The sequence below is a fragment of the Eleutherodactylus coqui genome, chromosome 5, assembly GCF_035609145.1.
Source record: "Eleutherodactylus coqui strain aEleCoq1 chromosome 5, aEleCoq1.hap1, whole genome shotgun sequence".
Lineage (NCBI taxonomy): Eukaryota > Metazoa > Chordata > Amphibia > Anura > Eleutherodactylidae > Eleutherodactylus > Eleutherodactylus coqui.
This window is the reverse complement of record NC_089841.1, coordinates 221,115,547-221,142,957: the sequence shown is the minus strand read 5'-3', so window position 1 is coordinate 221,142,957 and position 27,411 is coordinate 221,115,547. Positions and strand designations below refer to the sequence as shown.

The 27,411-nt window shown below is 43.8% G+C and overlaps 1 protein-coding gene across 8 annotated transcripts in view; it reads left to right on the top strand.

Annotated features, from left to right (window-relative positions):
- Positions 1-27,411, top strand: part of PTPRD (protein tyrosine phosphatase receptor type D) — a 348,154-nt gene that overhangs the window by 156,139 nt on the left and 164,604 nt on the right. For all 8 annotated transcript variants that reach the window (XM_066604263.1, XM_066604260.1, XM_066604264.1 and 5 more), the window contains exon 4: positions 3,675-3,816. In XM_066604263.1, coding sequence (XP_066460360.1) covers positions 3,675-3,816 — 142 coding nt within the window. The remainder of the gene's footprint in view (positions 1-3,674; positions 3,817-27,411) is intronic.

Here is a 27,411-nt window from a genome sequence, read left to right as displayed (position 1 = left end):
GCAAAAAACTGATACAGTGGCGCAACCTTTTATACAAAAATGTGCGCATGTTTTTTAAAAAAAGGTTGTGCCACTGTATCAGTTTTTGGTCCTTTTTCTTTCACTCATTACTTTGGTGGCCAACCATTATCGGTTGCACAGTTACTGATTTGGCGGAACCTGGAATTTTTAAGGATGCACCTCCTTCTATCACGCCAGATTGAACCACCCCTTGAAAGAACCGAAAAGGAAAAGCAAAAACACCCTGTTGGTTTTTTCCTTTCTCGGATCCTCACTGGAGTAACTCCACCTCCTATTCTTTTTTTACCACTTTCGTTTCCGCTTATTTTTTCAGGTAAATCTTGACCATAGACTTAATGTTTGACCAATTGAGTGTCCATACTATCTGAGCTATCAGATGCCAAATGACAAGATTTTTTTGCTATATGTCTTTATATGTAAATAGCTTCTACAGATCGTTTGATGTTGGGTTACATCTAGAGATGAGCGAGCATACTCGCTAAGGGCAATTATTCGATCGAGCATTGCCCTTAGCGAGTACCTGCTCGCTCGGAAGAAAAGATTCGGCTGCCGGTGACAGGCAGGGAGCGGCTGGGGGGAGTGTGGGGGGGGGGGGGGAAACGGAGGGGTGATCTCTCTCTCTCTCTCCCCCCCCCCCCCCCCCCCCCGCTACCCCTTGCTCACAGCCGCAACTCCCCTCTCACCCGCGCCGGCAGCCGAACCTTTTCTTCTGAGCGGGGAGATACTCGCTAAGGACAATGCTCGATCGAGTAATTGTCCTTAGCGAGTATGCTTGCTCATCTCTAGTTACATCATATTTTAAATAATTTTATGCCACAATATCGAAATCCATGTGATCTTAATATTTTGTTTCTATTTAGGAATGTATATAGGCAAATTATTTTGGGCTGTTTTGGGGATTTAGTGTAAATTTTAAAACTCGGATGACATAAAAACTGGAAACTAACATAAGCTGATTTGGTGTTTTTACATATGCATTGCGTACACCTACACATGATGCTCTGTATGAAGTTTTGTTCTTGTAGTCTGTGGTTTAGTCATAAAACTATAACAGCGTATCAGCAACTGATATAAACTTAGCTGTGTGGGGCATCTTTAAAGCCTGGTTTAGATGCACCGATTATCGCTCAAAAGACATCTTTTGAGCGATAATCGGTGTGTGCATTTAGAGGGCAACATAATCGTTCAAATAGCAGTTTGACAGTTTTGAGCGACCACTTTGCGCTCTGAGCAGTGTATGCAGAAGATAAGCTGGGCCACTTGTCTTCTCCATCCAGCTGTTCTCTGCTCGGAGCGCTCAGCTGGTATACAGTTGAGCGCTCTGAGCGGGGTATGTAGAAGACAAGCAGGGCTGCTTGTCTTCTGCATTCAGTTGTTCTCTTTTTGGAGTGCTCAACTGTTCCACAGCTGAGTACTCCGTGCAGAGGATGAAGAAAACAATTGGAGCACTGTGTTCTTCATAACCCGGCTGTTCACAGAGAGCTCACCTGGTATACAGCTGTGCGCTCCCTGCGTAGTATGAAGAACACAGCTGGAGCATTGTGTTCTTCATACCTCCGCTGTTCACTGATCGGGATACAACTGAAACAATAGTATCAGCTGTATCCCGCTGTGAACTCCTGATAAGGCTGATCGTTGTCTTTCAGCGTGCCGAAAAAGAACGATCAGCAACTGGTTAACGAAAACTGTACGATGTCAGTGCAGTTGGGCACAACAATTATCGCTCAAAAGACGGCTTTTGAGCGACTTTTGAGCGATAATCGTTGTGTCTAAATGGGCCTTAATGTGGTCTATAAACAATGAATGAAAGACATGTTTCTCTTAAAGGGGTTTTCTTACAACTTAAAATTGCTTCACAACCCTTCTGTCTTTCCTGGTTGCTGCTGACCAGGACATGTGACTGCTACAACCAATCATTAGCTATAGAAGGTCGCTGCTGTGCCCATTGATTGGCTGCAGCAGTCATATGTCCTGTTCAGCAGGAACTAGGAAAGACAGAATGGTTGTGAAGCAATCTTGAGGACCAAATAGTCACAGTAAGTGGTGTCAGTCCAACAGATGACTGTCACTATAAAGGGTGGGGTGAGGTTAACACGTTAGCCTGTTATTAAACTACTGCTGAGTTTAGCTCTATTAAACATGTACTATTTTCCCTGACAATTTTCACCATTGAGTTTACTTATGTGTAATTCTAGCACTAGTTTAAAGTACTATTGAATATACATGTACCACGGATTGAGGAGCAAGAGTTTGCTGGATGGTAAAGAGCTGGTGCCAATAAATGTACCTATTGATGCAACTGTTTAATGAAACTCTAATGCAGACCAGAAAGCCTCAGAGAATAGATAGGAGCGTGGAGTAATAAGTTGTAGAGAAGTGGTCAATAAGAAATGCATTTTAGAAGCCATATTTTGAGCCATTGTAGCAAAAACAATATTTCTAAGCTGTTGACCTCTTATGGAAATAAATACAACATTAGGCAATGTTCACATGTTCAGAATTGGTTGACTGTTAGCAGAGAACACTGTCAACTGACCTTTAAAGTCACCTATCTGATGGCCACTAGCCAACCAAGGTGTGGAATATAAGGGATTCCCTGGTATTTACTCTTTAACCCCCATACAGGGATCTGGACTTCACTGCACTGACTCTCCAAGTCATGATCCCTTGAGTAGTCATAGCTTGGTGACTGAGGTGCTTAGATATAATGGTGAGGTCAGGAACTAGCCAGAGTTATTCAATGAGAACTTAGTCCGAAGCTGTCAGGCCAAGGAATGATGTAGGGATGAAGTTATGGCAAGTCAGGACCGGAGGAACATGGAAGTGCCAGGCCAGGTATCTGAGATAATGAACATGAGTGAGTTCAGGTACAAGGCCATGATCAGAATTCAAGAAGAATCACAAGTATTGGGCAGACTAACGCAAGTGAATGGGGTACAGAGATATATGGATATTAGATAGATGAATAGATATTAGATGGATAGATAGAGAGATAGATATGGGATAGATATAGATAAGGGATTGATTCTGGATTCCACACAGAAAACAGATTGGGCCCACACCAATTAGCCCTGTTGACTAGGGTTAATCTATATGCAAATCCGTTTTCACCGCTGCCATAGTTGTTCCTGTTTTTACATGAACCGTCAGGATATGCTCCGTATCCCATTGATTTATAAAGGGTTTGTCAGGCTTCGGGGGATTTTTTTTTTAATGCTACGCAGAAGTGTGAACAAAATCTTATATTGTTTCGGTGAGGCGATTTTCATGCGTGTATAAATACGACATATAAATAATTTTCTAAAGTGATAGAACAAATGAAAGAACTCTAAAAGTAAAAAGCAGGTGGAGCACAAGGATTATTACTAAACAGAAATGGCACCAGGCATGTATTAATACTGTATACACTGACAAATGTACCCTGAGGTCTTCAAAAGACTCATCAGAAAATGAGGTTGACTTTTCAGGTAAGCATCTTCCAATCAGTATCTTTTCCAGTGCAACTGCATGTCTAACGGCTCCTAGATACACTCTTAATATGTTGTGAGAACCTCAAGTCCAGAATGGCTCCTCATAGTATCATGAAAGCATTTCTTGCCATAGTGACCAGTATTGCCAACAACAACTGTGACAGCTTTACTTTCCCTCCACAGGTAATTGAATTTGATGATGGATCTGGTTCCGTCCTAAGAATACAACCTTTACGAACACCAAGAGATGAGGCAATATATGAATGTGTTGCATCCAACAGTGTTGGAGAAGTTAGTGTGACTACCCGGCTCATAGTATTACGGGGTAAGAAGTGCTTTGGATAAACCTATAACAGTCCCATTGCCATTCTCTTGTATGGTCTACAGCTCATCCGGCTGATATCCACTTGCAGTTCTTTGACTATATTAGTGCATTGGGGTGGTATAGCCTGATAAGAACCCCAATATCGATAGACGTCCGATTTGATTTTGTGTGCAGAAAATAGGAAAGGGTCATTCATTAGAGAACTATGGTCCTCTTTTTACATTAATGGTAAGAATATAGGCATTGTGTTCAAAGCTTTGTCAAATGGCTTTTGTTCTGTAGTTTTTTTTTAATAAATCCCCATGCTGGAAAGACCCTCTAAATGCGGTTCTTTATGGCACTGTCCTTTCACAGATGGCATTTTAAGTATTAGGTCTTTTAATCTGTGCATTCGAGGTCCCATTGACATTAATAGCAGTCATTGATCCGTCATCGGAATGCCTCTTAGCACTACGTAACGCTATGATACTGAAGAGTGCACTGTTTGTATGGCATACCCTACATCGGCAAAAGTCTACTCGTTATCTAGGGAGGAGGATCATGGTAGTGTTGTATGTTTATACACCGTGTAAGCTGAGAAAGACGAAACAAATGATATGTTCCCAAGTAAAGGCAGGTATTAGAAGTGCCGCTTGCATCTTCGTAGCTTAAGATTCATTGTCGAAAACGTCTTAAGCAAATAGTAGCGTCACCAATTTGTAACCTTTTGACCAGAATTACCATGTTTATTACAGCCCCGTTTTTATTAATGCTGCTTTTTTGAAGATGAACACTGTTCCGCCCGCTGTGAAAATAGCAGTTTGCCGTTTATTCTATAGAGTGATCTCTGCCGGGGAGCCAGGCTTCAAATATAGAGTGCAGCCGAGTGACGATAACACAAAGGGGTTTTCTTTCTCCCTGTTGTAGATTACTGCAATAAAGGAGTAATAATTTTGAAAATGGGAAACCTACCACGCCTGAAGTGCTTTTTACTTGGAATAGCTTAAAAGAAAGAATTCAGCGTTCCGGTTTATTAAAGAAAAATGATTTAACAAACGTTTGCTTACCGAATAAATGTGTTAAAGGGACACCAGAACACGGGCGGCAGAACCCATCAGCGAGCCGTGATTACCTTGTCTGCACATGATATTACGATTCGGAGGAGGTGTTGTTGGGGTACATTTCCAGAACTGGTAACTTTTGATAAAATCCGGCATTTGATTTTTCCATCTTTTGAAGAAATAGCTTGTTTCGGGTTATCTTGATTTCAAGCCCATCTGCTGCTTGTAAATAGTGGCTGTCATAAACTCCGCGCCGGATTTATCCTTCCGTCTGCTTATATAGCACTGTTTGGCGGTATTGATCTAATTTGTTTTTACAAATTCTCTCTGAATGGATCTCTGTTCCTAGAATTGCAGCTTGATTTCATGTATATCCAAGTCTGAGAATATGGTGATTCTACTGATATTGAGATTTTGGTTAATGTTGATAGACCTTTTTAGATTGGCTGCGGTAATGATCGTCGCGATTGCCAAAGAGAAGAATGGTTGCTGTTTGCTTAACATTGTGGTCTGTTGTATGCTTCTTCAGGGAAACCTGTCACATTGAACATGGTGTCTGATCTGTAGACAATATGTTATAGAGCGGGAGGAGCTGAGAAGATTGAGATATAGTTATGTGGGAAAATATTCAGTATAACTATGCTTGGAGTCCAGTGGGCGGTCCTTTCAGTAATGTGCATAGAGACATGGCTGTCAATCACTGATAGGACCGCCCACTGGACTCCTAAGCAGAGTAAAATTAGGGATTTAAATGAATAAATGTAAAGTTATACTAAATGTTTTCTTACAAAACTATATCCTAATCTGCTCTGCTCCTCCTGACCTATACTATGCTGCCCACAGGTGCCTGTACAGTGTGACCTGTTCCCTTTAGGTTGACCTTGACAGAGTTTCCTCTTGGTGACTTATTGATCAGTTCTGTTCCCCAGGAACAGAATGTGGTGAAGGATGATGGACTAACTACAGTATAGGCTGTGATGATTTCATTAAAAGTTCGTACCAAAAGTCAAAATCCAAACTTTATTGCCTTCGTTTATAAGTTATTCTTGTTCCTCACTATAAAAAGAAGCTGATTCAGCAGATGCTTGAGAAAAAAAACTCAATAATCACATTAATTCCGGAGGGTGCTAGAAACGTTCACTTATCTTTAATTTGATCTTGCATTATCTTATGGGCTTACTGTAAGGGCAGCCAAAGGGAAGAGCCGCGTTCACTGCCGAGAGATTTTATAGCAAATTGCTAAATTTCCTTGTGCAGCATTGAGTGCTTCTGATGATTGGAAACGTTCATTATCTCCCCCTGACACTCTCCAACTCTGTGGCCAATTGTTGTATCGGCAACTACTGTAAAACTAGATAAAATATGACTCAAGTATTTAGTAGGCTATGATGTTGAGTTTCTACATAGTAAGAAACTACGACCAGTGTTTTCATCTTATGCATATCAGTGTCTTTAGACTCAAGGTATGATGGCTTTCGTGAACATTAACCCTTTCCAATCCACTGTCTGACCTCTGAAGACATTATGATTTAAGGCTGTACAGCTCCGATGTTGGAAGATGTCCATCAAGGTTCTCTTACTGTATATTGCCAGCCTCTCTGCTGTTGGAGCCTATCCAACGTGTCACCTCATTCAGTACTGGCTTTAGCCAGCATATAGCGCTGTTGTATAACGGCAGAAAGAGTAAGTTCCCTAGAAAAACCAGGATTCAAATTGGATTGGAAGGGGTTAAAGGGCAATATATGGCATCACATAGGCAATGATCAACACAATTTTCGACGTGTATTGTATTTCCTTAAATGGGGAAAATTGTCTTCATTGTTTGTTTTGTTTTTTTTTTGCCTTCCTCTGGATCAATATTGGGTTGGGGGGGGGGGGTAATGAGCTGAACTGGATGGACATATGTCTTTCATAATATATTACTATATGACCATTGTATTTCCCAAGAAAAAAAAGAACAGATGACTGAAAATCTAAACTGAATGATTCTTGTTTTCCCTGAGTAGACATGGCGGGGGCTGTTGGGTTTTCCCATAGACATCAGATTGTCAAGCATCTGCGAACAAAATTTCAATGTCTACCGCCAGCTAAAGATATATTAGTCCTTACTCCTAGAGATTTCCCTATTGATACCTTAACTTATATATAGCAACAAGACCCGTTACAATATGTACTTTGTACTTGAGTTCTTATTGGTGGCCATAAAGACCCAATTGGAGCCCTTCTTTCCAAATGCAGTTTTACAGTTCCGAAATCCTAATTCTAATGATGACAACATCCTGGCCGTGTTTCATTGGTTTAGTGTTGTTAATGAGTTGCTTTTGTTGTATGGTTTTGTTCATGCCAAGAACAGCTCTGCCGTTATCACATAGAAGACTCGTTAGAGACACTATGGTAAATGCCTGATAAGCGAATGCCATAAGACGGACATTTCTAGTAAGATTCTCCCAATGTGCCTCAACCTTTGCATCCTACTGGGAAAAGATTAATTCAGTCCTTTTGGCCATCAAATTATTGGCTTCTTAAGTAAAGTTGTTAATAGGTTTAAATTAGCTCATTGTGCAACTTATTAGTGCTTCAATTAAACAAAAAGAGTGTGCATGCTGTGTAATTGCTTGAAATCCATCCATCAAATTTCTATGCAGAATAATATTCCTGAAGCATTCCCAATTTATGTGCTTGCTCACTATGTCACTTAGGCATGAGATGTTGGGTAATTACCGTAACCCACATCCACTGCAATTACCTCCTCTTATATTTAGGGACCACCATGGGTACTAAGCAATGCTTAACCTCTTCACTACCTTTCAATAATGCAACTGGAATTCTACAGAAGATGCATTAAACCAGAACACCGCATTGATCTAATTGCTATACAAACTGCTTTTACCCGAAAAAAAAATGGCCTTTTAATGGAAGGTGATTTTCCATCTCTTATTGTGACTGATGTACATTAAACAATGTACAAAGACGCACAGATTTATTTGCAAGCAGGAATAAATTAGTGTCTTGTAAAAATCCGCTAGTAACTCCCATGGGGTAATGCATGGCATTAGAGCTTATTGCGTTTGATCTGATCTCCTGGTAAAGGTATCGATGGCACAATGTCAAGTGTTAGTACTTAGTGCCTGGCTAGGGCTACATTAATCTCTTGACTTCTTTGTGTGACAGATTCTTCTAGCTGTAGAACAGTCAATACTTTCCTGAGTAATAGATTAATGGAGTTACCGCTGACTAGCTTAATTACTTAATATCAATATTTCGCTTTACAGAGTCCATATTATACAGGTCCACTTAAAAACAAGGTCTTTGCATGCATTGATTGTAGTTTTATTGTCACGTGAGTGGATATCAGAGATATCACTAATATTATTACAATTACATTTTTGTCCTGAAAAATCACTCTAAAGCGCAGCCAACTAGGGGCCTCTCTTCTTTCTAACTCACTGTCCACTGCCTGTTGTCGTGTGAAGTTAATTTCTAGTAACAGAGACACCAAGACAGATCGCAAGAACTTGGTACTGTCTTGTGTTGCTCATAGAAATATAGGGAGAGGGGAGAAAAGAGGAAGAAGGAATGGCTAGAGGGAATCACTATGTGAAGTTTCTCTTCTAATCTATTTCACTCTCCCGAAGACAATACATTTGGAAAACTATAGGACCTCAGGGAACCCACCAATTGGAAGGAATATATATGAGCTCCATGTGGCACAGAGTGTTAAAGCAGCATAAATGCAGTCCTAAGCTCTCGCTCACAAACTGAAGGTTGCGAGTTCAATTCCCACTTGGTTCAGGTAGCCGGCTTAAAGTGAACTCGGCCTTCCGTTACGCTTCCAAGTTCGATAAAATGAATCCCCAGCTTGGTGGGAGGTAATAAATAAAATTAACTAAAAATGCTGCAGAATAAGTTGGCGTTATACAAATAACAAGATTTATTTTCTTATTTATAAAAGTGCTGTGTCTCCTTCATTATTTGCAGACATACAGCTGCAAATACTGGCAAGCCGTAGAATCTAGTACTGCATATTAGACCCAAAGCTAGGCCATTAATATTAGAGCTTCAAAAAACTCCTTCAAGCTTGTTGGGAAGTTTTGTTTTGTTTATACTCTGTGTGTAGGGGTTCTTTAAAGTGAGTCTCCAGGTCTGGACAAAGATGGTCGCATCAAATTCTTTGACTGGCTGATACACACTGTTCACTAGTATTAGAGATGAGCGAGTATACTCGCTAAAGGCAATTGCTCGAGCGAGCATTGCCTTTAGCAAGTATCTCCCCCGCTCGAGACTGCAGGTTCGGGTGCCGGCGCGGGGGAGCGGTGAGTAGCGGCTGTCAGGAGGGAGCAGGGGGGAGAGAGATCTCCCCTCCGTTCCGCCCCGCTCTCCCCCCGTAGCTCTGTGCCCGCTGCCGGCACCCAAACCTGCAGTCTCGAGCGGGGGAGATACTCGCTAAAGGCAATGCTCGCTCATCTATAACTAGTATGCATCTTTAGTATAAGACACTACATCGGCTTTGATTAACCAATGCTGTCCAGTCAGAAAAGCATGTAGTGTCGTAGACTACCAATACATACCAATGCAGAGTGTAGATCAGGTAGTCGGAGAAGCAGTGCGGCAATCTTTGTTTGACCAAGCCCAATGAGTTGGCTCAACAATGGAATGTGCTGCTTAACATTGACTACCTTGTAAATGGAGCCCTTTAAGGTGGAACACTAAATAAGATGGACACCTTAGCCTTTAGATGACACATGTCCCTCCCCACCTCCCATGTATGCTGGACTTGGCCAAGCATGTAGTGTTTGCAATAGGAAGAGTGCAATAAGTCACTGCTTGACATCTCGGGGTGCGGGTGGTGGTGGTGGTGACGGGGTCTCCCTTGAGAACAAAAGGATTAGAAATGTTGAAATCCCCTGATAGAGAGTAGAGGGACATCCATGTACGTTTAGATGGTGACTGTTCCCTACGAAAAGAACGGGTTCGGCCAACATTCATCTAATGTGTATGGCTTCCTTAAATTGTTATTTAGGCTCCTTCTCAGATTGTACGTCTTTTTTTATTGCTGCTTAGCCTTGTCCTCCTTATGTCTGGAATAAAACTGACTTGTTTACTGTGTAAACTGGTTTAGAATCACTATTTTCATTAGTTTTTTTTTTCTGTTCTCAAATCTATGAAAACCAATAATATAAAAAAGTAATCTATTTTCCGTGGAGCCATTTTGATGCATATTTTTGCTTTCATTACTTACTGTCTTTGTGTAATGATTGTGGACATTTTTATTGTTTAGAAAATGAGTTATCTTGAAAGAAACAAGAAATGATGGCGAACAATTGTTTTGTATTTTTACTGTAATTTCCCTATTTGTGATAAGTTGGCTTTTCGCTGACTGGGAGGATAGAGGTTGCAAAGGCACAAATTGCCATGAAATCTTTTTCGATTGGATTCTTTAACTAGAAGTGTGAATAATGTAAGCCGACAAATCTGATTGGCAGAGTTAATAAAAATGTTGTTTTCAGATAATGGTAAGCAAAAGGTAAAAGGCTAACAGCTTACTTTGTGCATTTGGCAATAAATATGGATTTGTTTTGGGCTCAGCTGCCTGGGAGCTCCGTGTAATTCACTTTTTCATTTTTTTTTTTTTGGTTTGTTTGTTCTTCCCTATCTTTGAGGTCAGTTGTTTAGAGCCGGTACCTGCCTTCTTATTCTGCTGAGCATCAAAAGAGAGTAACATAGGGGAGATGGACTTCTAGATAGATAGATACAGTATTGTTTTGATGTACACTGAGTAACCACATTATTAGAGATATCTGCCCATTCATGGTCAGATTTTCCCTATAAAGTAATTAGACACATAACCCTCCACCCCCACCCCTCCCCCGGTGTAGCATACAATCATGAGCAAGGTTTCCAGGGATCAGTTTCAATGTGAATTTACATTGAAAAGGGAAAATCAAGCGATCAGAGCAACTTCGAACAAGGCATGGTCATCAGTACAAGACTAGCTGGACCCAGTATTTCCAAAACTGCCAATACTGAACGTCTGGGTGTCACATGATGATCGGCCCTCCGAGATTCTAACCGCTGTACTATATGATATGGTGACGGTCATGTGACCACTCGGGGAGGTACTTCATACGTCAGCCTTAACATCGCTCAAGCTAACCCCAGGGTGTCATGTGACCATCGGCCCGCCTCCTCACTGCTATATTCTAGCCGTGGTATCACGTGACAGTGCCGGTCATGTGACCATTTGTTCCGCCCATTTTGCGGTAACAGTATTGACTTGCCGGCGGCCACGCCAGGACGCACATCCCGCCCCATACACGTCCGCTCAATGGCTCCGTCCAGGTGATTGAAATGGTATGTGTAGTATTTAAGCTAGCCTTTTATTAGTGGTATCATATACTTGAAAAAGGCTCCTTACAGCCGAAACGCGTTGTGTATATGCCAGGTCCCCCTGAGAAGGGACTAATTTGTGTTTGTAAAATAAAAGAACTTCTCTTGATATTGGATCGCACGGAAGTGATTTCGATTCTGGTGGATGTGAATCCTGGATCAAGCATTTGTTCACAGCCACCTTGGATTTTTGAGGGGGGAGATTGATTGCCCTGTTTGGGTACTTACTCCCCTCTCTTAAGTGAGTATATACAACCCACCCTGTTTGTCCGCAGTGCAGCTTGATTGTGATTGTTTTGTGAATACTGAACGTCTGCTATTTACGCAGACCGATTAGCAATTACTCATCGTCCATCGTTTATGCTGCATAAACGATGGACGATGAGCTGAACGATGATTGTTCAGTGTAAATAGCAGCCGTTCAGTATTGAACGGCCGCTATGTTAAGTCAATGGAGAGGATCGGGGGGAGAGTGAGGAGTAAAATCTCCTGCAGCCTCCTCACCCCCCTGCTGGCAGCTCTGTGAGCGAGTATATGTGGGGAGGAGTGTCGGGCATCGTTTGCTCAACATTTTTCCTGTTTAAACGGGCGTTAAGAGAAACAGAAAGACAAGACTCCAATGGGCAAAAAAGCATAAAAAATAGCATCACTGAATACTGAAAAAAACCTCGTCTGGCCTGGTGAATCCAGATTTTTGTTGTACCATGCTGATGAGATGGTCAGAATTAGGCACAAGCAGTATAAATGCAGTATAAATCAACGGACATTTCCTTGCCGGTGTCAGCCGTTCAGGTTGGTGGAAGTGGAGCAATGGTATGGAAAATGTTTTCCTCTGTTAACTGTGGGTAGAATAGATGATGAATTGCTGCTATTCTAAAGGCCAATGGAGGTCCAACTCATAAACAGATAGGTGTTGCCTAAAGTGTTCATTCAATGTATATACATATAGAAATGTAAGCAATACCCTTGTAACTCCTTCCAGACCTGCTCCTTGTAGGCATTTGTGGAGGTGTGGAGAATATGGAGCAGCCTCTGAAGCCATTCTTGCTTCACACTAGTGGCTGTCAGCTGTTTTAGACTGCTGACAGACACTAGCAAAGACCACACTCAGAGAGCGCTCTGATCACAGCCATTTAATCTCTTCACTGTCATGGTCAATGCTGATCATGACATTTAAGTCAGTAGATAGAGGGGTGACAACCTCAGTCGCTCCATTAGCCTCAACATGACTGCGGGGATGGTCACCATGGCAGCCTAGGGCCTTATGAGGTTCCCAGGCCTGCCAAGGATTAAAGCCTTTTTCAAATTCACTTAAAAAATATATATAAAATATAAAATAGTTTTAAAGATATTTAAAGTAAAAAAAAAATGTTCCTGTTTTTTCAAAAAAATAAAAATTAAACACATAAATATTGCCTTGTGCTCCAAACTATTAAAAAATATCATATTATTCATCCAGATTGGTTTAACATCATAAAAAGAATAGAAATAGAAATAACACAATGCTAGACTGGTATATTTTTTGCCACCCCTCTTCTCAAAGAAAATTGAATAAAAAGAGATAAAAAAATCATAGGTACACCATATTGGTAGGTATTATTGTATCTTGATGCCCCCAGGAAGTCCTGGTGGAGCCAAGATTGACAGGGGAGTTACGCTCCCTGAACGTGATTGACTGCGGAGCTGCTTGGCCTGCTGGTCCTGGAAGCTAAGGATTACTAAGGATTAAGAGCAGCAAGGGGCTATCCCGGCGGCACTAGAAGAGCCGCTCAGGGTTGGCAGCAGGGATGCAAAATTTCCTGGAAGTGTCTTATCCAGTGGCTGTGGGGCACAAGCATGCACCCCCCCCCCCCCCCCTCATGGCCGAAGTTCACAACTTTGGGAACTGTCATCGTCCGATCGGCCGTGAGGGACCACAGAGATGGCGGTTGGCACGGAGCTGACAGCCGCCTGCTGGGATGCAGTCATGTGGAACACAGCACACAGAGAGGGTGGCTGTGTTACCCAAGACATCAAACGGGGAAGGGGGGGGAGCGGCTGCTCCACTGACAGTGCTGACTGCAGCGTGTGAATTGATTTGTGCCAGCACTGCAGCCTTGACTGAAGGAAACGTTTCTTCTTAGGCTTACATTATTAGATGTTAAAGGGGTTGTCCCGCGCCGAAACGGGTTTTTTTTTTTTTTAAACCCCCCCCCCCCCCCCCGTTCGGCGCGAGACAACCCCGATGCAGGGGTTAAAAAAACCACCCGCACAGCGCTTACCTGAATCCCGGCGGTCCGGCGTCTTCATACTCACCTGCTGAAGATGGCCGCCGGGATCCTCTGTCTTCATGGACCGCAGGGCTTCTGTGCGGTCCATTGCCGATTCCAGCCTCCTGATTGGCTGGAATCGGCACGTGACGGGGCGGAGCTACACGGAGCCCCATTCAGAAAAGAAGAAGACCCGGACTGCGCAAGCGCGGCTAATTTGGCCATCGGAGGGCGAAAATTAGTCGGCACCATGGAGACGAGGACGCCAGCAACGGAGCAGGTAAGTATAAAACTTTTTATAACTTCTGTATGGCTCATAATTAATGCACAATGTACATTACAAAGTGCATTATTATGGCCATGCAGAAGTGTATAGACCCACTTGCTGCCTCGGGACAACCCCTTTAATGCTGCCATGTTACAGCAGAAACATGGCAGCATTTACAGCTAAATAATGTAAGCCTACGAAGAAAAGTAACCTTGAGCCTAAGCCTGCATCACTGGCACAAATCAATGCACACACTGCTAGGACCTTCCTGCCTTGACCCTATCGGGAGCTGGGGGTGTGAAAGGGGCGTTCCTCCTGTCAAACCAACCCCTAGCTTCCGGTGGCGTCAAGATACAATTATACCATGGTATTAATAGAAACTATAGTTTTCCCCACAAAAAACAAGCCCTCACACAGCTCCATGAACAACAAAATAAAAATGTTATGAGATTCAGACCATGGAGATAAAATTTTGTTTAAAATTAAGTTTTGTTGGTTTTTTTAAAGTTTTTAGACGTAGCAAAACAAAAGAAAACTGTAACGCAGACGGTAAAGGCTACTTTCAGTTTTGCCAAGAGCTTATGTAACCCACTCACCTAACATTTACTTACTGGGGATCTCTACATTTGCAGGTGGTCCTATTTATTTTTTACAGGACTAGCTGAGGGACTTTGCATTTAAGTGTGTGATTCCTTGTCCCAACTAACAAAAGCAGATACCAATGACTACAGTAGATCCAGGACAAATCTGTCTTTTGTTACTTAGGTCAATATGTAAGGTTGTCAGGTGAAGATGAACAAGTTATTGTGGGTCGTGCAGACCTGGCTTGCAGAAGAGAAGAGACTCTTTTGGGCAAGTCAACTGAGAAAAGATTTTGTATTTCCTCTGCACCAATACCTGCCTTCCTTCCCCGCTCTCCCCCGTCAGTCTGTTGAGTTGAGTTGATTGAGCCAAAACCTCTGTCTGTCCAATGGAGTAGACCTAAATCCGATCCCTGCTCCGACCACTTGGTTTGCAACCAGTATTAAGGCTACTTAGGTGAAGGAGGACATTAGGGATGAGCGAGTATACTCGCTAAGGCACTACTCGCTCGAGTAATGTGCCTTAGCCGAATATCTCCCTGCTCGTCCCCAAAGATTCGGGGGTCGCCGCAGCTGACAGGTGAGTTGCGGCGGGGAGCAGGGGAGAGCAGGCGGGAGAGAGCTCCCCTCCGTTCCTCCCTGCTCTCCCCTGCAGCTCCCCGCCCCGCGGCGGCACCCGAATCTTTCGGGACGAGCACAGCGATACTCAGATAAAGCAAATTACTCGAGCGAGTAGTGCCTTAGCAAGTATACTCGCTCATCCCTAGAGGACATGTTAACGTTCCTGTAGAACATATCAAAGGCAGACTGGGATCTGCGTACCATGTCTCAGCCTTGCTCGGGATCCTTTGTATTTCGCCAGTACCACATACCATACGCTGCAGTCAAGCAGCGCTATTCGACTCTCGTTATTAATTAAAAGTCTTAGTTTATTCTATGGCTGCCTGACTGGGCATCTAAAGTTTTCTCTGCAACTCGGCTTATCACTATAATGCAATCGCTTTACTGAAATAGCTGACTGACAAAAATAACAGTTGTTCCTCATAAACACCACTACAAACTGAAAACATACCCTTAAGGTTATTGTTATTGCAGCTTTAAAATTACAGACCTTAGGTTTACTTGTTAAGGCTTGATATTTGCATTTCCCTGTAATAAAAAGAATGTTTATTTGATGTATTTTAAATGGCTTTTCAGCTCATTTTCATGAAATTTGGCAACAAGAACACAGACCCATAAAACAAAATGGGATGTGGATCAAAATTTTGCAAATGCCATTCAGAGAACATTTGCTTTATTGACTGTCGTGCTTCTAAATTCTCCTTTGTCTTTGCTCCTTTCTAATTCCCTCACCAGCGGGCTGGAAGGACAGGACACTAACCTGTGACTTTCTCTCGCCCATAATACACCGAGTGCCCTTTGGCTAGATCCTTTTTTTGGAGCTACGGGTCTAGAACATTGCATCCTGGGAATTGTCCCTTTAGCATTTCACAGCGCCATTAATAATTGCAGACTTTGATTAAAATTGCTGCCTATTATTTATAGCAATTGCAACTCTCAAATAAAAATGTCAGGCTGGTATATAGCCCGTCTAATGTGTTGATACGAATATAAATGCTTCATTATATGGAGCGAAAGATTGAGGAGAGCGTTTTTCCAAAAGTCAGAGCTTCAGTATCAACAGCAGATGAGTCACATTTTAGAAGAATGTGTGGCAGTCACACTGCAAATGAAAAGCAGACAATTAAAGCTAAACATATAAAAATATTCATTAAAATATAGACAAGCAAGGCGGCTGTTAGCAGGCTTCTAGTAAAACACACAGCAAGGCAGATTAGAGGCTGGTGATGATCCTCATATTTACATCAGCTGTTAAAGAGAGCCTTATAACAGGACGATAAGAAGCCGTTCCAGCTCTGAGCCGAATGACTTTTTCTAATGCATGTCTCTTGGTGTCATATTATTAATCACATTCCCACCCGTATCACATCTTGCATCCAAGCTAAGGGTGGCCCAACAGGGTACTAGAGCCTCCATGACCACTCGTATCCAAGCTAAAGGGTGGCCCAACAGGGTACTAGAACCTCCGTGACTGCCCGTATCACATCTTGCATCCAAGCTAAGGATGGCCCAACAGGGTACTAGAGCCTCCATGACCGCTCATATCACATCTTGCATCCAAGCTAAGGGTGGCCCAACAGGGTACTAGAGCCTCCATGCCCGCCCGCATCACATCTTGTATCCAAGATAAAGGCGGCCGAACAGTGCACTAGAGCCTCCATGACTGCCCGTATCACATCTTGTACCTAAGCTAAAGGAAGTACAACAGGGTACTAGAGCCTCCATGCTCACCTGTATCTCATCTTTTATCCAAGCTAAAGGTGGTACGACAGGGTACTAGAGCCTCCATGAATGCCCGTATCACATCCTGTGACCAAGTTAGAGGCGGCCCAACAGGGTAATAGAGCCTCCATGCCTGCCCGTATCACATCTTGTGTCCAAGCTAGAGGCGGTACAACAGGGTACTGGTGTCTCCATTCTCAACCGTATCACCTCTTGTATCCAAGCTGGAGACAGTACAACAAGGTACTAGAGCCTCCATGCCCGCCCGTATCACATCTTGTGTCCAAGCTAGAGGTGGTACAACAGGGTACTAGAGCCTCCATACCCGCCTGTATCACATCTTGTATTCAAGCCAGAGGTGATACAACAGGGTACTAGAGCCTCCATGCCCGCCCGTATCACATCTTGTGTCCAAGCTAGAGGTGGTACAACAGGGTACTAGATCCTCCATGCCCGCCCCTATCACATCTTGTATCCAAGCTAGAGGTGGGACAACAGGGTACTGAAGGCTCTATACCCACCCGTATCACATCTTGTATCCAAGCCAGAGGCGGTACAACAGGGTACTAGAGCCTCCATGCCTGCCTGTATCACATCTTGTATCCAAGCCAGAGGCGGTACAACAGGGTACTAGAGCCTCCATGCCTGCCTGTATCACATCTTGTATCCAAGCCAGAGGCGGTACAACAGGGTACTAGAGCCTCCCTTGAGGTTCAGTTTTCCGTAAAAATGATCCTTTTGCTCTGATATTCACTTATATCAACGTTACAATCACACAGAGAAAGTTTCATTTGATTCTGACAACTCCTTACAGGGGAGGAATTTGTTTGTCCAATGAGTGCATCTCAGTACAAAACATTATTTGGGGTGTAATTTGATAAGTATAATATTTCATATGCCTTATTGGCTAAAACGGTCAAAAGTTCTGGTGATCAGAATGGAAAATAGCATTATGGTAAACAAAAGGGATTTTCCCCTATATTATCCTGCTATTTGAATCACAAGCTCCAATTAATGTTCACCTGATCGGGTCCAGCGTAATAAATTTCAGCTAAATCTTTCAGAATCTGAACTACACAGTGCATATATAGCTAGTCAGGACTTTAAAGGGATCATCTCATTAGAGACATGTTCTTTCACATTGCACCTGTGGGAAAAGTCTTCCCTGATGACTGCTAATGTAGTAATACATTGCCACCGTTTATGTGAGCCATCATATTAAGGGTGGCAATATATAGAATGCTTGAGTCTGCTGGAGTGTTTTGGCTCATAGAATGAGGGCCGTAAGCACAATTATTTCACTATTCAGTTCTGCAAGCACCAGAGACACTTGAATCTACTATTGCCTCAATACCAGGATGGAGCTAAACAGCCTCTCCAGTTACCCCATATCCACAAGGCATATTATTTATTTTAAGTATCACCACTTTCAGTTAGTTGGAGGCCTTCTGCAAGGTGTCATCCGACATCAGGAATGTAGGAAATAGATCTTACCTTCCCACGGAGCTATGATCAGATTGGAGCACAATTACTAATACGGTCTGAAAGTTAGGCCCCTTTTACATTGAACGAGAAAGACACGAACTAACGAGCTGTTGATGTCATCTCCAGCTTGTTCTTCGCTCGGGCAGCATGTTTAGACTGCACAATTCTCAACGAGTTCTCATTCAATGATCGTTCAATGTTTTACATCCCTATATAAAACCCTGATCGGCAGTGTTTTACCTGTACAATGAGTACGGAGCCGGCACTGATTTTTACACCAGCTGAAATTAAATGGCGCATGAGAAGTGCGCGATTCTCACTTGTTTGAACGATTTTCTGAACGATAATCTCTCCATGTAAATGCAGCATTAGGCTTCTTTCCCACGGGCGTATATCAGCTGGCCATTTTCATGGCCAGCTGATATACGCTGTGATCTGATGCATTGGATTCCAATGCATGAGATCACATGGCCGTATTCTTGAGACGGAAAAGCACCCGGCCAGCTCAATATAGCGCCCAGTGTTTTTACGTCAGGCCCAAAAGATAGTCCTGGAACTATCTTTTGGGCCAGAATACCTCGGCCGCTGCATGGGCTCTTACGGGAGCCCATGGCAGCAGCCACAGGTGGGAGGCAGTTTAGCAGCGTGACTGCTAAACTCCCTCCCTCTGCTCTCCTTCCCCTGTGCAGGCTCACCTGTCCTCTCCTCCCCACTGACTCTAGGCAATTTGTTAGGGTGGGACGGGTGCAGAGCTAAGCATCGGCCCGTCCCACCTCCCCCCATTGCTGGCTGTGGACAAGGAGTGGGGCGTGGGTGAGGCTAAGCTCTGCCCTCTCCCCGCCCCTTGTCCATAGCCATCAATGGGAGGAGGCGGGACAGCACTTAGCTTTGCCCCTGTCCCACCCCCTCCCATTGCAAAGAACGAGTGGGGAGGAGAAGACAGGTGAGCCTGCGATGGGGAAGGAGGGAGAAGGAGCGATGGCATGGTAGTCTCGGCGTATATGCGTTGGCACCTATGCCGTCTGAACGGGCGCACAAATGCTTGATTTGTGCGCCCGTTCACCCATTTTAGCTCTTCCAACATAGTGTAGATCAGCCGGCCGTAAAAACGGCAGCCGATATACGCTTGTGGGAAAGAAGCCTTAGACAGTGCAAACTAAGACAGAGTCTTAAAATGTTCCGGATTTATCACTGCAACTCATGCTGAGTGGTAAACCTATTGAATTTTAAGAATATCTAGTCTAACTTTATACCATCTGTTTGCCACAATTTTGGGCACAATTTAGGCCCCACACCTTTTCTGTTGAAGTCACACGAGTTGTTGCACCAAAGGGAAAAATCATCTGAAAGCAGCTTGAGCTAATGAGGTTCGCTCCTGCGCGATTACACGGGAGTGAGTATCGTCGGCATCACTCAAATCACTGCTGGCATGGAGACAGGGCGTCTGGGAAATGTTCTCCCCCACCCACCTCCATTCACAGTAAGACGACAGGCGTACAGAAGTGAATGACTGCTGTTCACACCGAACGGCTCGTCATTATGTCTTCTGCATGCAAAAACGGAACAATTCTCCTTTAGGCCTCATGTCCACGGGAAAAAGAACAATTAAAATCCGGATCACCTGCACACGGATCTGCACCCCATAGGGATGCATTGACCACCCACGGGTAGATAAATACCCGCAGATGGTCAATAAAGGTGAATTAAAAAATTTCTGAAGCATGAAAAAAATGGACATGATCCATTCAGGCGCGGGTCTCCCGCGGAGACGGCTCCCGCAGGCTTCTATTGAAGCCTATGGAAGCCGTCCGGATCCGCAGGAGACCCGCGCCTGAATTAAACTCACCTGCTCCGGGCGATGCAGGTCTTCCTTCCTCCACGGCAGGATCTTCTTTCTTCAGCCCGGCGCATGCGTGCGGCACACAGCCGGCGTGCCGAGCACATCCGCCGGGCCGAAGAAAGAAGATCCATCCGCGAAGAAGGGAAGACACGCACGGCCCGCAGCAGGTGAGTTTATGTCCGCGGGGCAGGAGGGACCCGCTGCGGATTCTACATGGAGAATCCGTAGTGGGCCTGATTTTCCCCGTGGACATGAGGCCTTAGTAATAATAATAAATAATAATAATCTTTATTTGTATAGCGCCAACTTATTCCGCAGTAGTTCAGTTGCTGCATGCGATCATTCCCGCAGAAATCAGAACAATTCTGAACAGTAATGGTCTTGGGTAAAAAGGCCGTCAGTCTGGAAGGGATCTGATAATCTTAGTGAAGGTTTACCGGGTTTCCCAATTTAGTCCGGCTGTACTATTAGGGTAAGTCTGAGTTCTGCTTGTAAGACATTCCGTTTGCTCTTCCTTTAGTATTAGTAACATTGTATCCTTTAGGGTTTTTTTCTGCTTTTGCCAACCAATAAAAAGGACAAGAATGTTAATTTAGTGGATCCATTAGTAATGAATGTGTGTAATCAGAAATAATGTTGCTTATTCATGTTGGAATTGATTTTGTAATGTAAACGTAGGCTATTTCTGTGCAATTAATAGGAGACATAAATCTTGAAGTGCCGCTGCGGCTAAATATAAAAGTAATACTTGGCCTAACGCTGCTGTGCGGTGCAGCTGGGTGCTGTTCATTTAGATTAGCCTGTAATGCATACAATTATCCATATGCTGTTTACACATACAGTTCTGTGATGGAAGCCTCGTAGCAAATAGATCTAGAATTGCTAAGTATTATTAGGGATCTGTAGGACAAAAACCTCATTTATTCGTTCCTTGTTGCTTATATAGCACCAACGTATTAGGCAGCGGAGTACAGAGAGGATTGGCATCCTTCATATCACTTTCTGTCTGCAGTGGGGCCTACAGGCTAATATTCCTATCTCACATACAGACTAGGGTCAATATCGGTAAGTTTTTTTTTTTGTTTTTTTTGTTTTTTTTTTAGAGTTGGAGAATAAGCCGGACTACTGGGATGAGTCTGACCATTTATGCTACAGTTGGCGCCTACTGTGGATATCATTTGTAATATAATATATGTAATTTATAGGACTCCATTATTAATATCTCAACTAAAGTTGGTCTCACACGGGCGATCCGGATTCTGCATGCAGAAGCCCACAGCGGAATCCGGCTCTGACCCCCGCCGGCGACCCTGCGTACCATCTTTTCCTGTACTGTGGACGATCGCGGATGCTTACTCATGTGCAGTACAGATATTTGTAGGCTATGATGCAGGTACCCACTGCCGATCCACTGTGTCGATTGCGGATGGACTGCAGGTCAGACAGCCTTCATTTCCTCCGCTTCTGGAAATTGCAATTCGTTTCTGCGAGTGTGAAGGAAAAAGCGAAAGTACATACCCTTCAATGCATGCCATTTGCTGCCGATTCCCCAAAGGGACGCCGGCAGCAGATTCTGCAATGGAAAATCCGGTCATGTGAGACCACCGGTCTAAGGGCTCATGCCCACGGCCGTGACGGGCTCCACAAGCGGAATACCGCAGCGGAGTCCGTCAGGGCGATCCCTCCCCCCAAGCCCCTATACTCCCCTCCGGATCTGCTGTGCAGCTCCCGCATGACGCGCCGGCAGTGTCATATGACGCGCGGGGGAGTGTCACATGACGCTGTCAGCGGTGGGCGGGGCGCATATTCACGCTATACTTCCGCTGTGCTACAATGGAAGCCATCCGCACGTATTCCCTATTTGTTATTTCACACTGCAGAATTCTGCAGCGTGAACATTGAGCTATTAGGTTCACTAGAACCTAATAGCTGCTGTGAAACGCCGTGGGCATTAACCCTTTCCAATCCAATTTGTATCCTGGTTCTCCTAGGGGGCTTACTCTTTTTCTGCTGTTATACAACGGCGCTATCTGCTGGCTAAAGCCAGTACTGCATGAGGTGACACATTGGATAGGCTCCGACAGTAGAGAGGCTGGCAATATACAGTAAGAGAACCCCGACGGACGTCTTCCAACATCGGAGCTGTACAGCCTTAAATCATAATGTCTTCAGACGTCAGACAGTGGATTGGAGAGGGTTAACCCTAAAGGGTTCAGCAGTAATGTATATAAAACCATATATAAAAAACATTGCTTTACTCAACTTGTATTGAAGGGTTATTCTGGGACTTAATTTTTTTCCATTCATGACCCAAAGGTCATCAATAGAGGATCAGCGGGGGCCCACCGATCAGCTGATTTCCTAGGGTCACTGTCCCGGCGGTGACCATAGCGCAGTGGACCGGCTTGGTATTGCAGGCACAGCTCTTGTTGAATTCGTATGCGTAGAAGTCTTCACGCTGTCATTTCAAACTAAATGCTATGGAATACTGAAATAAATATTCACTTGTTACTTAGCACAGCTAGTGCTTCAAGCTTATTTTTTCCCCAATGTGATGTGCAGGGCTGGAGAATGAAGGATTAGGTTTGCAATTCCCTTTAAGAGTAATGGGAATTATGTAGCTAATCCCCAATACATAATCTTGAAAATGAACCTCCGAGTCTAAACCTAATGCATGGGATTTAAACAGAAAAATAAATAACTTGCTACTCAGTATATTGCATACTGTACATCCGCGCAGCAGTTGTCTTAACTAGACGGAGCCAGAGAGTGCCTGCTAATCCCCGCGGTGCTGGTGGGTCTAGCAGCACATTGTACTGAGGGGAGTTCCTGTAACATTGATAGGATGGGGGGGAGTAAAAGATGATTTGCTACAGGTTTGTGCTGAATGTCTACTATCTGAGTCAACAGAAGTCAAATCCTTAAACGTGTAAGAGCAAGCAAAAGAGGAACGAGTGCAGCACTCGCTCTTTAATCCTATTTGCTGATATTTAAAGGAATAACCTATATATGGCGGCTGATACTTTAAAGAGCAACTATTGCATATAGGGCTTTTGTTTGTTTAGCTTCGTGTGATTTCTTTTGACACAGTTGACTCTAATGTTGAATATAAAGGTTGTTGACATTTGCATGATAAAATAGACACAAAGCGTGTAGCCGCTCTTTACACGGGACGCCCATTGACAGCTTTCCCGCTTACTGCTGCCCAACTATCACTCAGGTGCTTACAAAGGAGCGATAGTCGCTCAAGGGTATACAGCAGGCTGGAATTGTTACCCCCGGCTCGCCACAATTCATAGTAAACAGAAGTCGCTCCAATATTGAGTGGCTCCTGTTTGTACGGACTTGATAGTAGCTTCATTTTTAAGCTTTGCTGAAAACCAAGCAACTCCGGTAATTGATCGATTAGTCACTCAGTACCCTGTTGGCAACCGCATGTTTCCAGCGAGAATTTGGCAATAATCGGTGTAAAGTACCCTTAAGGTCTAATTACTTGTCACTTTTTTCTAAACCACTAATGAGCAGCCTCTTAGACTAACTTCACACGGGTGAGTGTGACATGGGGCCGTGAATCCCGCCCTCATATCGCGCTCCCCACCATGTGAAAGCCCTGAGAATGCGAGGCGTTGAAAACGGCCTCACATCACTTCGGGCAGGTAAAGCGAATCCCCCACCACGGATGACAGGGAGATCGCAGAGTCTTTCCCATTTTCAATGGGAGATCTCACATTGCGTTCTTTTTCACATGATGCAATGCTGCCTATTGAAAGCAATGGGCGCCGCAGTGCGAGAGCACACAGCATGACCGAACATGACAGGGTTTTGTTTCCCGTATCGATCGCAGTGCCATGCAGGGAAAGAATGGGGCTCATACTTGTGCGAGATTTGTGCATCTCGCAGTGCACAAATCTTGCGCAATTTTAGCGCTCTTGTAAAGCCGGCCTTACGCCGTCTTCACTTTGCGGAAATGCTGCCGGATTTCCACTGCAGGAATCGCTACAGACGTTCGGCAACATTTACAGCTCAAGACTCTGGAGGAGATTTCAAAAATTTTTCCTTGACGCATCCACAAGATTTTTGTTAAACGCTGCAGATTCTAAATCCACAGCAGGCGGGTTAAACTCTACAGCACTTCCGCAAGTAAATCCATTTAGGTCTTGATCTGGCCGCTGCATATTTACTGCACAATTGCTGAAGGCTGCCTTAGGGTTACCAGCAAAAGATAGGCATTTATATGAAATTCGCACGACCCACCGATTTCTTTTTTTGAATGACCTTCGTTGCATGTAAAAGGGCCCCAAGATATATTACACAGCACTTATATTCACTGTTAAGTTTCTTTAAAAAAGTTTAGTTACTCTTTAAATCTTTTTTTTATTTTTTTTTCCGCTCGTTTTAATGCTCTAGTAATCGATGATGTCGAATGTATTTGCCTATAAGTATATATTGAGTGTTGATGCACTTTGAAGTTGCGGGGCGAACGTAAGAGACGGCGGTGGAAAGGAAACTTCATGCTGCCTATTTACAACCTGTTCGGAGTTGTGAGTGAAAAATGGAATATGCTAAAGCAACACTAAAACAGATTCTCCTGTCCGGCGCCCGGAGGCTATCGTATTACAGAGATGTTAAAGATTGCTTCTTTTATGTATTAGCCCATGGAAACGATTACACTTTTGAAATGCTTGAAGAGCATTTAATGTAATGGACTTTGTACGGCGGCGTTCCTTGGCTAGACCCGGTAGAGAGCACTCAGCCCATTCAACTTGAACTTCATTTGTATCTAGTTCTTTATCCATTAATTTCCTCCTGACCTTGGGCATAAAATATATGCTCTTTTGATGCTGTGTGCTTTGTCCAGGCAAGGGAGGCTGGCATAACTAATCCATCACCATTATGAATGATGCAGCTTAAAACAAACATGGGGCAGAAAGATGTATTTTAGAAGCATATTTGTATTGATCCTATAACTGTCCAGGGCTTAAAGGGGAAAAGACTCAGCGGCTATAAATGATGGAGAGAAGGTTAACAAATTACTTTTGTACTACTGGAATAGCCAGCAGCGATGCCTGAGACTTATCCATCAACCCTGTTCGAAAGCAAATAAACCTTACAAGGGAAAATAATCAGCGCTTCACTGTATTTATTTTTTAGAGGGGGGAAAAAAGTGACAAAACTTTGTTGGATGGTTTTTAGATTTGAAAGCGTCGGAAGGGAATGACTTGGGCTTACAAGTGTTACCTCTCGTATTGTATTATGCAGCTGCGGCGCTAAGTAGCCATGTTTGTTCTGTAACCACGTAAGGTCGCCAGTGTCACATCTGCACGTTGTGTCCTTTCATCTATAGTGTTAGAATGTATATAAAGTGGACCTCCTGAAAGTGCGCCTTATTTTTTATAGACGTAGATTATGATTAGCTTGAACACCTTGCTTAGTATACGTGATTAAGGTATGGTGTTGCTGGGAAGCGCCAATATCTTGCACCCCAGATGTTTACTCTGTCACCATTTTTTTTGCAAATTAAAGATGAGAGGAAAAAAGCGGGAGAGCAGCATGTAATTGAAAATAATAGCTGAGCGCTGCCTGTCATTGGCTGAGCGTTCAGCCAATCAGATACAGCTCTTTCAGCAGGCGGGGATTTTAAATCCCCGCCTGATGTAGAAACTTCAGAGCAGTGCAGGGTGAAGACGCGGCTGAGCCCCGGCAGCGGCGGAGAGGTGTGTGTGTGTGTGTGTGTGTGTGTGTATGTGTATGTATGTATGTATGTATGTATATATATATATATATATATATATATATATATATATATGAATTATTTTTCATGCTATGAATGATTTTCAGTGAAGGACTTGTATTTAAAGCCCTTCCCCGAAAATCACTGCAGGGTTGCTGGCAATCCATTGCATTCAATGGGGCTGCTGGCAGCAGCGGCAGCTCTATTTTAAAAAAAAGGCAGAACGGATTAATGCCGTTTCCTTTCATTTCAATGAGGAAACTGGTTTTGACATACGAATGTCCTAGGTTAAGAGCTTCGTCACAGAGGGTGAGTGCAGCCTGTCCAAAAAACGTCTCTGTAAAGAGAACACAAAACGATGCTGGCTGTGTGTCCCCAGCTAAAATACTGAGGAAGAGGTGCAATGGCCCTGAAACGTGTCTATTGTATCCTGGATTAAGTCTTAATAAAAACAGAGGAGTCGCGCTAAAAAAAATCATGTCTCGTGCTTCTTTAAGAAAAGGGATACAACCTCTTATTTCTTGCCATCTTTCTGCTGTTCTCACTGAGAGCAGCCTAAGGTAGTACCTGTCTCAATGATTACAGTGATATGTCTGCTGTATGTGTCTGTGCAGTAGTTTGGGAGAAACTTGCATTTTATTAGTAGCAGCCAGACACAGAACTAGTCCTGCATATTTATGAGCTGCAGACTAGCCACACCCACCCCACCCTCCAGCCAATGATTGTCAGCTCTCTCTATGCAGAGTAATTAGCAGACAGCTTGTCAGCCAGTGACTGGAGGGCAAGGAGAGTGTAGCTATCTGCAGCTCATGAATATCCAGGATTACTTCAGCCGACTGCACACGGCTGGATTTGCATTGCAGAATCCAGAGCTGGCCTCCGCCTGCAAATAGCATTCTATGGAGAAAAAAAAAATGCTTTTTCCTCTACACGAGCGGAAATCAATTGCGATTTTCCACTCGCAGAAGATAAATGGTAACATGCTCGATTTCTGTGAGGATTCCGCACGGACGGCTTCCGCAATGAAATTGTGGAAAGGTCGCGGATTCCGCGTCATCGCCTAGTGACGACGCGGGAAAAGCTGAGATGAAAAAAACAAACAAAACTATACTGCGCCTGTCGAATGGTACGCCATGTGGACGATCCACAGTACAGAAAGAGAAGAATAAAAACAGCTATGCGTGGATACCGGCTGGGCACAGGGTCTGATTCCACTGTGGGCCCCCCACATGCGGAATCTGACCCGGTCATGTGCAGCCATCCTTCAAGTAGTCCTCTATGCATGTGCTGCTACTGATGGAAGGCAAGTTTCTCCAAAAGTACTGCACAGATCCACACAGCAGACCTATCACTGTAATCAGCATGCCTGTCACTACTTGCACTGCCCTCAGAGAGGTGCAAAAAGTTGACAGTCTCTTCAATATCTCAGTGACCCGCTCTTCACTGGGGGTCTCATCCATCTGTGTATCACACACTTAGAGTTAATGGAAGTGTTTTGCAACTCATGAACGTACTCGGGAGATCTGCCGAGAGAATCCTCATCCTTTTTCTGTATCCACACTGGAGAGCGAGCTAGCACAGAGGTTGGAGCGCGTTGTTCAGACGCTACAATACCCATTTTATCTAGCATCTCAAGTATTCTGTAAGCCCTCTGTAGGGAGTTCACCCAAG